The following is a 12,061-nucleotide window of genomic DNA, read 5'->3' as shown; positions in this document are numbered from 1 at the left end:
AATGGTAAGTAGAAAAAAACTGAAATTCACAATCGCATACTGTGAGATCAGGATTATGTTATTTAAAAACTTTGCATTGAGTAAGTACCAAAACTCCCCCCAAAAACAACCCCCAAAATGTTGTCTAAGGATTTCTCTGCCTAGTGGGATTGTGGGTGGTGTTTCCTTCCAACGTGTCTATAGTTTCTGAATTTTGAGTAATGGCATGTACTACTTGGCGTTATCAGAATAATAAGTTTATTAAGGTGATATGTTTTCTTTCTTGTACCTTTCATCCACGTCAGGCTGGAGTATCATCTTTCCATCTGTCTTTCTCTAAGCTCTAGTATAAAAGCTCAGAACAGGGGCACCTGGGTGGCTCAGTCAGTTAAGCATCCGACTCTTGATTTTGGCTCAGGTCATGATCTCAGGGTCGTGGGACTGGGCCTCACATTGGGCTCTGCGCTCAGCGCAGAATCTGCTTGAGATTCTCTCTCCCTCTCCCCCGCTCCTTCCCCCACCCCAATTGCACGCAAGCCCACTCTCTCTCTAAAATAAATAAATAAATCTTAAAAAAAAAAAAAAAGCTCAGAACAAGAAAACTCACAAGGAAGTGAAGAAGAGAAGAAGGTCCATGTTTTGGGCCCCTGCACCACCCTTCTAGTTCCCCAAGATGCTGAGACACCTTTGACCTCGGTTGGGCTAACCACCTCCTCTGAGCATCATTCAGCTAAACCTATGCTTCCAGGTTCCCTGCTTTTGCTCCTGTTTTCTCACCTTGGGATGCCCTTTTCCTCATTCTTCCAACTACTGAAGACCTTTAAGGCTGTGATTAAGTGTCACTTCTTCCATGCAGCTCTCCAGGAGGCTCCTAGTCAGAATCTCCTCTTCCCCTGTGTACCCACAATCCCTGCTAATAAAGTCTAACATGTTACTTGTTTAATTCGGTCATGTTTCATGTCTGCTTCCCCCACTGAGCCTCAAGCGCAAAGGCTGTGCCTCATTCACTGCCCTGTTCCTGGAGGGGCAGTGTGTGTGGTGGTTAGAAACATGCTGTTTGGACTCAGACTGCCTGAGTCTCAGCCTCCAATCTGCCACTAACTAGTTGTGTGACCTTGGGTGTGTTATTTAACCTCTCTGTAAATGGGGATTTTTATGACCTGATGGATTTGTTGGGTGGATAATAACAGGACCTACCTCATAATATTAAATGAAGTAATGCAGATAAGTCACTTAAAACTCATGGGAGTCTAGCATATCCTAAGTGCTTAATAAACATTCAGCCCTATTTCTTTTTTTTTCTCATCACTGTCATCCTCATCCTCATCATCACCACCACCATTATCACCATCATAATCACCATCACCATCATCATCACTACTATCATCATCACCATCACCATCATCACCACCATCATCTTCATCACCGCCATCACCATCATCTTCATCACCACCACCATCATCTTCATCACCATCACCATGATCACCACCATGATCACCACCATCACCATCATCATCACTACCATCATCATCACCACCATGATCACCACCAGCATAATCTTCACCATCATCATCCTCATCACCACCATGATCACCACCAGCATAATCTTCACCATCATCATCCTCATCACCACCATGATCACCACTATCACCACTACCATCATCATCACCACCATGATCACCACCAGCATAATCTTCACCATCATCATCCTCATCACCACCATGATCACCACCAGCATAATCTTCACCATCATCATCATCAGCCTAGTTCCTGATCAGAGGCCCTAAGGACATCTCTGAGGAGGGCTGGCCACAGGAGATGGAATTGGCACAGGGATTCTGCAATCACTAGCTCCATTTCCAACCCCACTCTATGTACGTGCTATCCGCGGCCTCACCCGTCAGCTTCGTGAACCCCGAACTACAAATCCACTTGTCACTAGCTGCTCTGTGTTCCGGCAGCCTGAGTTGGCTCCAGAAACCTTACCGAATTCACTTACAACCGGTTCCCCAAATGTCGGCCACTTGGGAATCACCATCAGGACTTCTCTCATTATCTGTGGGCTGCAGGTACAATTTATCTACTTAATGTTTTTCTTTAAATTGGCTCATTCTTTCACTCATTTTAAAAGGAAGCTTCATATCAGTGCCCTAAATGGAAAACCAATATTTTTCTAGTGCTCATGAAAAATTCATGGCAGTTAAAAATAAAAAGTGTTTTGTGTATCACCTTCGATCATCTCCTGTCCTGCCCTTGGGAAATGCTGCTCTAACCTGCCAGACTCAGGGTCAGAGCAGCTCCCATAAACCATCCCCCCGCATGCTCGATATGATCGCCTGGGACAAAGGGCTACACGTTCCAACGGTGGCTCCTTCTGCCCAAAGGACAGCAACTGAGGCAGCAACTTCACCTCCTCCCCTCATCCACAGTCAGCTGTCACTTACTATAGTATGTTTTCAAAACCTGCTACAACCCTGGGGGAGGAAGGATCATCACCCTCTTGTCATAGACGGTAATACCGGGGATCAGAGTGACCGAGTCACTTGCCTTCCGTCACATAACACAGATGAGGAAACAGATGTTCTCAGCAGCATAAACTGCTGTTTAACTTTCCTCACCAAAAACCCTTCCCTTGCAAAAGAAAGAATGAAAAGATCACCTGTAATCCAAGTCATTAGGTACAATGGAAGACTGAACTCTGGATTGAGCAGGAAACCTATCATTCATTCATTCATCAAATATCTACTGAGTCCTACATGTGCCGGGCATTCTCCCAGGCCCTGAGGATATAGTGATTATTAAAAAAAAACAAACAAAAAACCAACCTCTCAGCTGTCATGGGTTTACAGTCTTGGTGGGGTGGACAGATAGTATGTAAATAAACATAGAGTATGTCAGGTGGTGATAAGTGCTATGAGGAAAAGGAGGAAGAGTGTATAGAGAGCGGTGGGGGAGGGGATGAGTGGCGTGGTCACAGGAGGGCCTCTCCGAGGAGGTGATAGTGGAGCAGAGGAGACTTGTGAATACCAGGGGAAGAGCTTTCCAGGCAGACGGGGCAGCAAGGGCAAAGGTTCTGCAGTAGAGCAGAATATTCGAAAAATACCAAGAGGTCAGTGGCCACTTTGCCATCGGAGAGGGTCACAGGTGCACCCCAGGGGCTGGAGGCGGCGGGACTCTCTCTGAAAAGAGCCCATCTGCATTCCAAACAAGGAGAGAGACCCTCTTGTCCATAAGGACTAAGTTGTTTTTTTTTTCTTTCTGGTGACACCGAGGAGAGGCAACCCAGAAACCTTTTTACTCACCGTTGTAAATTAATGGCCCCATTTTGACTGCCTCATCGAATGGGAGCAACAAGTTCACAGTTGAGCGTGAAAAGTTTAGTGTGAATAGGAAGGGGCATTTTACGATGAGGCTCTCATTTTTTCCCCTTTAAACCACAGAAAACAAACACTATAACTAATGACTGTCTGATGGGGTTTCATGGGGAGCTTGTGCATAAGGCTGGGATGTCAGGCAGGACAGCTCCGACAAGACCTCAGAGGGCACAAATGTGAGATTGAGTGGAACCCGAGGCAGAGTCAAGTTGGTTCAAAAGTGAGAACAAAGCCTGGGCCTCTGCTTCTCCCATGGCCTCAGTGGGAGAGCCTGGGTGGACCCAATTCCCCCAGATCTGGTCACTGGTTCAGGGAAGGAGAGCCTGAAGGGACTGCCTGCCGGTCTCTAGGTCAACTGTGAAGTTCAGCGCATCACTGTGTAAATTTTCTAGGGCTCAGAGTTAAAAAATCGCCAGCCTGTGTCAGTTTGGGGGCCTCTGTGGCATCCTAATAGAGCTTAGCACTCAAATAGTTCAGGCATACACAGGCTCTGTTCCAGGTCTCTGAGATCAAAATCCAGTTCCATAGAATATTGAATATTTGACTGGACTGTCATCAAGAGTTCCCCTCACTGGTGGCATTTTTCTTCCGATCTTGTTTCAGAGACTAGCTCGCTGTGCGTCATCCCTTTATTCACTGACAGGCGACAGATATCTCCCAAGCTAGGGGTGATGTGTTAGGGCTCACAACACAAAGCTGAACGGGACACAGCATAGCAAGGCAGAAAAACCAAAACTGGGTTTGAATTATGACTCTGCCATTTGCTAGCTGCCTGGCCTTGGGCAAGACCTCTCTCTTTCCAAATTTCAGTCTTCTTATCTGTGAAATGGGAACACCTTTAATCTACTGAAGGCACTTGGTACACAGTAGGTGCTCCAGAATGAGTGGATGTATTTTCACCCCAAGCCACAACAGGCTGGACAAAGGTAAGTTGCTGTGAACATCCTGGGTGATGAGGATACAGGCAGGGGTTATAGGGAGACGTCTTGTCCCCCATGGTGGTACCCATCTAGGTGGTATCCTTTGTGACTTTCTGCACCTCCAATTGTGATTAGAGGAGAGCCTCCACGATGCATCCTACAGGGCAAGCAACTGATCCCCAGAGCTGCAAGGAACATAGCCCTCACTGCACCTGTAACATGTGGAAACATCTGCCAGACTGTTCTGGAAACATCTGCCAGAAAGCTCCACCTTGAGAACGGCACTCAGTCCCAACTCCTGCAGCTTATGGGTGCGGTGGATCTTAGACAAGTCGTTCATCCTCCTCTTGCGTTCATTCCTGCCAGCGCGGACAACAGTGGTTACACTGGAAATAGCATGCGCATTTGTCATAGTTCCCTGGTTCCGTAACATCAGCCGCTGCGGATCACTACTGACCACTGAGAAGGCCATGGGTAGGGGCTCTGCCCTTGACCCTGCACAGCCTGATTCCAGAAGAGCAGGGATGTCTGGGAACAGACTCGCTCTAGCTCACCTTTGCAGAAAAACAGTAGTTTCTACAAGCCACATTGATAGAGTAATCTTTGAATATGAAGAACAGCTCTCTATGTACACAGAGAGAGCAAGGCTTGTATTGATTTAGACCACAGGGCAAGCCGCTCTAAATTACAGTCAGATCAGAAAAGCGGGCAATTTTATTACCTCTGGTTGCCGAGGTAGCTTATCAATGTGCTTGTGCACACACCTTCCATGGGGCTGATTTAATGAATGTACAAAACCCCTTTGTAATTAGCAGCACCCATTTGTGTGTCGACAATTCATATGTGAAAGTCAACATTCAATGAGAATGACAGTGTCTAATTTACAGAGCAAATTGTCCTCAAGAACAATTTATTCGTCTGGCTGCTGCTGCAACCTGACTGCTTTGGTGAAGTACAGATTTATTTAGCAAATCCTTCCTTTGAAGAGTGCCAGAATTAAGCAGGGCCCCAGCCCAGCTGCTAGACTCTAAGAGGGACCCTTAAGGTTATCTCAGGACAAACCTCTGAGATCCCAGCGGAGAGCTGGTAAGGAAGCTCTTCCCAGGTTATGCCCATGCAGACATGACCCAATCCTGTTGACAGATTTTGCATTTCCAGGGTCATGGGCATGTCTTAGAAATTTGGAAGGTCCCAAACAGTGTGGTATTTCTTCTTAGAGCAATGTTTCCCCCCGAGGTGCTGCTTGGACCCTCTATATCCAAAATCCCTGGGGAGCTGTTAAAGTGCAGACATTTTCTTATCCCTTTCCAACTATTGAAGATATTTCAAAATATCGTTCACACATATCACTACCTCCAAATAATGGGGTCATCAAAGCTGCTGCTAGATTCTGTTATAGAATGTGCTGCTAAAAAGTATAGAATGACTACATCACAATTTTGATAAAAAATATTTCAGTAACTGAATTTTAATATAATTGGTTTCCTTTGTAAATGTATGCACTTATTTCATGCATTTAAAAATATTATTCTCAGGCAGGGTCCACAGGCTTCACCAGACTGTCAAAGGGGTCCATGGCACCCAAAAGTTTAAGAACAATTATATAGCTGACAGGAAGCTGGAAGACCCTGTGATGGGCAGCATCTTGTGACTTCTGGGTTTGATGAGGATGGATGTGTAATTTCTAAGTTCAGGTGCCAGAAAGTAGCTCCCTAATGACCACAGGGCCCCCCCACAGCTTGAATCAGCTATGACTTCCTTTTGTGCTAAATAGAGGATGACGTCCTGCGTGTATAGGGACTTCCTTTGGGAAGAGGCGCAAGTTGCCTTCTGGACCCTGACTCCTTTTTATGGTTCAGAATTTTCTAGAATGTCACAGCAACTCATACTTCAACATAATCCATCATTTCTGAGATCAATGCTCAGGTCCCATCAGGAACACCCGTCAAGCAATTTGACAATCAATTGAATCATAAGTAAATACGGTTTTATTTTCTTCTGATTGGCCAGACTCCAAGGGCACAGCCCTGAATTAGAGGGTGCATAAGCATGGCACATCACTGCTCAAACTCGAGACACCCAGCCTTCTTGACAATTCCTCCCTTGTCTCCACCTTTCTGCTCCTTTCTCTCTTCCTCTCTCTCCCTGTCCTTCCCCCTTCTCTTCACATTTCCTGAGGACATACCACGTGCCAGGCAGTGTTCTTGGCATTAGGGTTACATCAATGAACAAAGCAAATTATCTCTACTCTCTGTGAGAATATGTTCTAGTAGGGAGAGATTAACAATTAAAAAAAAGAAAAGAGTAAAATACAGAGTGTGGCTAGGTGGAGGGGGGAAGAGTAATGACCGCTAACAGCTACCACGTTTTTTGTTGGGGTGATGACAATTGGTGTTCCAAAACTGATGGTGGTTGATGGCACACCCTAGTAAATAACTGAAAACCACTGAACTGTACACTTTAAGGAGATAAACTGTCTATAAATTATATCTCTGTGAAACTTTTATTAAAAAACAAAAAAAATTAGGGGGAGAAAGGTCTTTGGGGTATTATAATTTTTTTTAAGATTTATTTATTTGGCGGGGAGGGGCAGAGGGAGAGAATCTCAAGCAGATTCCCCGCTGAGAGCAGAGCCTGATGCAGGGCTCGATCTTATGATCCATGAGATCATGATCTGAGCTGAAACCAAGAGTCAGACGCTTAACCAAGGGAACCACCCGGGTACCCCTAAAGGGTATTATAATTTTAGGTGAGACTAGAAGGTAATGAGGGAGTCAGTCATGTGGCTGTCTGGAGGAAGAGTGGTTGAGGAAGAGGGAATAGTAAGTGCAAAGGTCCTGAGGCATGCCTGCTATAGTCAAGGAAAAACAAGGGGCCAGAGTGGCTGGAGTTCAGGGGGTCTTGGGGGAGAGTGGAAGAATAACAGGGATATGTGGAGTGGCCTGCAAGCAATTCTGAGGACTTTAGCTTTTCCTGTGGGTCAGATGGAAAGCCATTGGAGGATTCTGAACAGAGGAAAGATGTGATCTGACATATACTTTAAATGGATCTCATCGGAAATCAACCATGAACGGCCACCATTTATAGAGCATTTACCGTGTGCCAGCCACTGTGGCAAACTCTCTTTATGGGCCTTAGCTCGTTGAATCACCACAACCATACTTTAAGTCAGGTACTATTATTTTCTCTATTTTATAGAAAAGGAAACTGAGGCTCAGAAAATGTTAAGAACTTGACCTACAACAGTGACAGTGGCAGGAAATTTGACCAGGCCTGCCTGACTCCAGAGCCCTTGCCCTCCCTATGGCTACCATGGCAGTGTTCTGTGCACACAGCAGGTGCTCAATAAAAGCTGTCACCTGGCTGGTGACAAAGCACAGTCCTGAGGGGAGTTGCACCTTGGGCACAGAGAGGGGCCAGAGAACCAGTGTCCACTTACTCAGTTCTGCAATGCTGCCCACGCGGGTGGCCAGCAAGGACTGCTCGATGGTCCTCAACTCCGACTGGCTGAACATGGGCAGGTCCCCTGGCTTGTTTGACCGCTGCGGGTCCCTGTGAAGGTTCAGGCTGTCTGGTAGGCACAGCACTCCTGCAGTTGGCGGGCAGAGACAATGAAAGAAAACAGATTGTTATTTTTCAGGTATCCAAAGGAGGGGTGCAAAACCTTGCACCACCTCAAACCATACCAGGGTTGGTAAGCCAACATGGCGACCAGGGCTCTGAACTCCTTTTAGAAGCGAGGGCTAGCTCTTTTGAAAGGTTTCCTCAAGATCCTGACCTGCTGATTTTAACAAACATGTGGGCATTCATCTGCATGCACACAATGCCAAAGGACACAAACTAGAACCCTTTCTTCCAGCCTGGCTTCTATCCCATCAGAGATGCCTCTCGAGCAGCCAGTGGTCATTGTCCCATTCTCCCTCCCAGAGGCAACTGCCACCCCCGAGTGTCCCTGAGCAGAGGGGGAGTCTCTGCTGGCCGTCGTCACTTCTGAGGGCTTGCTTTATTTGCCCCACAAACTTAACTCTGGGTGGTTGGGCTGTTATTTGTTAGACAAAACTCTAGCTTTCTCTGTGGTAGAAGAGTCCCCACGGACTTTTGCAACTTTATGGCGAAAACCTATGGGAAACCTCTGGCATCTAATTATTTCTTCCCTTCCTTGCCTTTAGCAAGAGCCTGAGAACTTACTTGGGTAGGTTATTGAGAAATATTCACTTTTTCCTTCACCACCCAAACCTCCCTAGGCAGAGCCTGCTTTCTTGCTCCTTGACTTTGGGCTTGACTGATTGACTTAACTTTGGCCAAAAGTATATTAATGCACATGACAGAACCGAAGGCCTGAGAAGCGTTTGTACGTCTGAACTTGCTCTCTTGTACCTCTGCTATCATCACAAGAGGAACATTCCCTGGCTGGCCTGCTCGTCGAAGGAGGGTGAGGAGACACACGGAGCCACTCCAGTACCAACCTGTAGCTTAGAGCTGTTTCCACACTAACAAACACCGATTTGGTGGGTCTTTGAGATAGCGGAGGTTATGGGCACTCAGCATTGCTATGTGATAACTGACAGATACAACTAGAAAGTACAGATCACCGAGGACCCAGTGAACAAGGCAGGTGGGAACTGTGCTGTGCTAGGGGCTGAGGATACACTGATGGGTAGAATACCCACACTCCTGGGGCACATGAGTGGCTCAGTTGGTGGAGCGTCCGACTCTTGGTGTTGGCTCAGGTCGTGATCTCAGGATCATGGGATCGAGCCCCACGTCAGGCTCTGCGCTGGGTGTGGCATCTCCTTGGGATTCTCTCCCCCTGCCCTTCCCCCCGACTCACACTCAAGTCTCTCTCTAGAATAAATAAATACATCTTAAAAAAAAAAAAAGAATACATACACTCCCTGTCCTCAGTGGGCTCACAGTCTAAGCGAAGGAGAAGACTGTTACCACACACAACCATGAAGCCATATGGTACGTGCTCCCCAGTACGAGAATGTGAGGAATAGAGGGACGTCCTAGAAGGGACCTGAGCAATGAATAGTTGTCAACACATAGGAAGCATTTATTGAGTGCCTACTCTGTTCCCAACCGTGCAAGGCATTTTGGAGATGCAAAAGCAGCAGAAGATATACTCGAGTCGTGCATAAACTAACCAAGGAGACAAGACTGCCAATGACAAAAGAAACCCATGGGAACAATACGACCGTATCAATATACAGGCGCCGAGTGACTTAAGCCAACTGGAAGGGTGAGTGGAGACAGACAGATTGCAGAGGTCAGCAGTTCAAGGCCACTGCTCACCCTGCTTGAACCACAAAAGCTCAGCAAAGGTTCCTGCTTTGAAGATGGGCAGGCATGAGGTGGCACCAGTCACACACACCTCTTCTGGCCCCTGCTGCCCAATTAGTGACTCTGGTCACACTGAGCCAGTCACTTGCTCCTGGATGTTTCCCACTCACACCGAACAAGATGACGCAGTGGACAAGGCAACTCTCGTAGATGATTTGTGGATGAATACTGAATACATAGATAAAGAGTGCAAGCAAATGACCACTAGATTCTCAGATTCCTATAATCAGGAAACTGGCCGAATAAGTGTCTTTCTAAGATTGTTCTCTATTATTTTTCAAACACTTTGTGAGTCAGAATAAAAATGTATTTTATGTCACAGCCCAGTGTAAACACACACACCATCACCGCACATTTTTCACGTTTTCCATGAAAAAAAATTTCACGTAAAATAATACTGATCCTTACGATGTATGATGCACTCTCATTCTTTTTCCTTTTCGCTTCTCTTCTAACTCATTAATAAAAATGCTGGTCTGCTGCACCAAAAGTGATTTCATGACACACTCACGGGTCATGACGAGCAGTTTGAAAAACAGTGTGGATGACACTAGTACACGACTTGGCATTGATTGGACAATACAGGCTCCCCATTCACTGGACACTACCTAGCACTGTGTGAGGCTCCGCCGCGGATGGAGAGATGATTGAGAGGTGATCCCTGCATTTCAGAAACCCTCAGCCTGGCAGGGAAGACAAGACCTTGATAGAAATACCCAACATCCAAGGCGGGCCTCCTGCCTGCCTCCTTTGCCTCAATAGATGAGTCATCCTTCCTTTCACCCCAGGCAGGGACACCCTGAGTCATCCTTGCTTCCTCCTGCTTGCTCACCTGCTGAGACTGTTGGTCAGAGGCCAAGTCGAGAAGCTGCTGTCATGGCAACGAATGTTGGTCCAATCCCTCACCGGATGCCCCCGATGTCCCTGACTCTTATTCAGAAATTTACTACCTGTGGAGGGCTCACTGCAGATGACACCGGATGATCATGATCCAGTGTGATAAGTCGCCCCAGGTTCCAGAGTATGAGGTCCTCTGCTGGGAAAACGGGGTGGTGGTCAGGGGGCTTCACAGCCAAGGAGGCCCACAAATGAGCCCTGTTTGTCCGGGAGGACAAAAGTTTCCTAATTCATCGTACAAGTGATCCTTACATGTACTCACAGGCTTGCTTTCTTGGTATTTGCATTACATACAGCAAGTTCTAATCTCAAGCAGACGTGTGAAACATTGCTTCACACATCGGTTGAGGTCCAAGCACGTGGGCTGGTCTGGAACCCAGAGCTTTGGTCCTGGCTCTGCCACTACCCACCCATGTTTCACCTGGGGCAGGTCACAGGGCCTCCCTGGACCTCAGTTTCCTCTTCCATGACATGGAGGTCATAATAATGGTCTTGTCTCCCTCAAGGGCTTGCTGGGCGTGAGCAATGAAATGGGATCATGTGTACTAAAGTATTTTGCATGTGCTGGGCAAATAATAGGGGCTCAACATATGTTAATGGAGATGAAAATCAGTTAATGTGTACAAACCCAGCTTTTGACTACTTTATACTTTATCATAAGTATACTATATTTTTATTTATACTATATCATATTTATACTATATCATATTCATAAGAATAAATAATTTCCCTTGGAACTTTTCCTCCTTTTGGAGGGTTATGGAATTCAAATGAAAATGTAATTATTCAAAGAAGCTTTGAAAGCTAGATTACTGAGATTTGGAAAATCTATAATTGGTCTATTATGCAAAGATTATATATCAGGGTTTTCTTTCTTTGTTTCTTTTTGAGAACTCTGTATGGGATATACACATAAATTGGAGTTCTTTATTTTTTTGTATAAAAATCAACTAGGTCAATAAGAAGGTCCCAGCATCATCTTTTAGTGTCGGACGCAGGCCTGAGCTTTGGACTACTCATCAATTTCCATTACTAGAGCCAAGGACAGCCACAGCCTGGTGATTAAGACTCCAGTTCAAAGACAAGGAGAACCAAGGTTTAAATATGATTTCTTTGGACCTAGACGGAATAATCTCCCTGGGGAGCAGGTGACCATAAGCCACCGTCAACCATGAGTGTGAAGGGGTCATGGTCTCCCTGAAATTCTCTTTGGAGTGGGTTGTGCATTTGTCTAAGGGGGAAGTTAATTTACATTCTCAAAGGGGTCTCTGGGTCCTAAAAGACGATGAATTAATGCCTCTGAGTGTCCATACTCCCAGGCCTCTCTGCTCGGGGGCTGGCTGTAGGTGGGGCGGCATGGGCTTGGCAGAACCATGGACTCCAATCCTCCGGCAGCCCCCATGCAACCTGGGCAAAGAACTTTCCAGATCCCCAGCTTCCAGGTCTGTAAAGAGGGGTTAAAATACCTCCTTCATTGGTTTATTGTGGTGATTACATAATATAATACGGATACTTAAAGCCTCTGGCCTATAGTAAGCGCCTGCTAAC

At 46.3% G+C, this 12,061-nt stretch overlaps 1 protein-coding gene across 2 annotated transcripts in view; it reads right to left on the bottom strand.

Moving 5' to 3' along the window:
* The window catches only part of ABTB3 (ankyrin repeat and BTB domain containing 3), a 300,970-nt gene that overhangs the window by 118,066 nt on the left and 170,843 nt on the right, over positions 1-12,061 (bottom strand). For both annotated transcript variants that reach the window (XM_036093514.2, XM_036093515.2), the window contains exon 2: positions 7,713-7,862. In XM_036093514.2, coding sequence (XP_035949407.1) covers positions 7,713-7,862 — 150 coding nt within the window. The remainder of the gene's footprint in view (positions 1-7,712; positions 7,863-12,061) is intronic.

Source organism: Halichoerus grypus, chromosome 6 (genome assembly GCF_964656455.1).
Source record: "Halichoerus grypus chromosome 6, mHalGry1.hap1.1, whole genome shotgun sequence".
Taxonomy (NCBI): Eukaryota; Metazoa; Chordata; class Mammalia; order Carnivora; family Phocidae; genus Halichoerus; species Halichoerus grypus.
The sequence above is the reverse complement of the archived record's forward strand: the minus strand, read 5'-3'. Positions and strand labels throughout refer to the sequence as shown.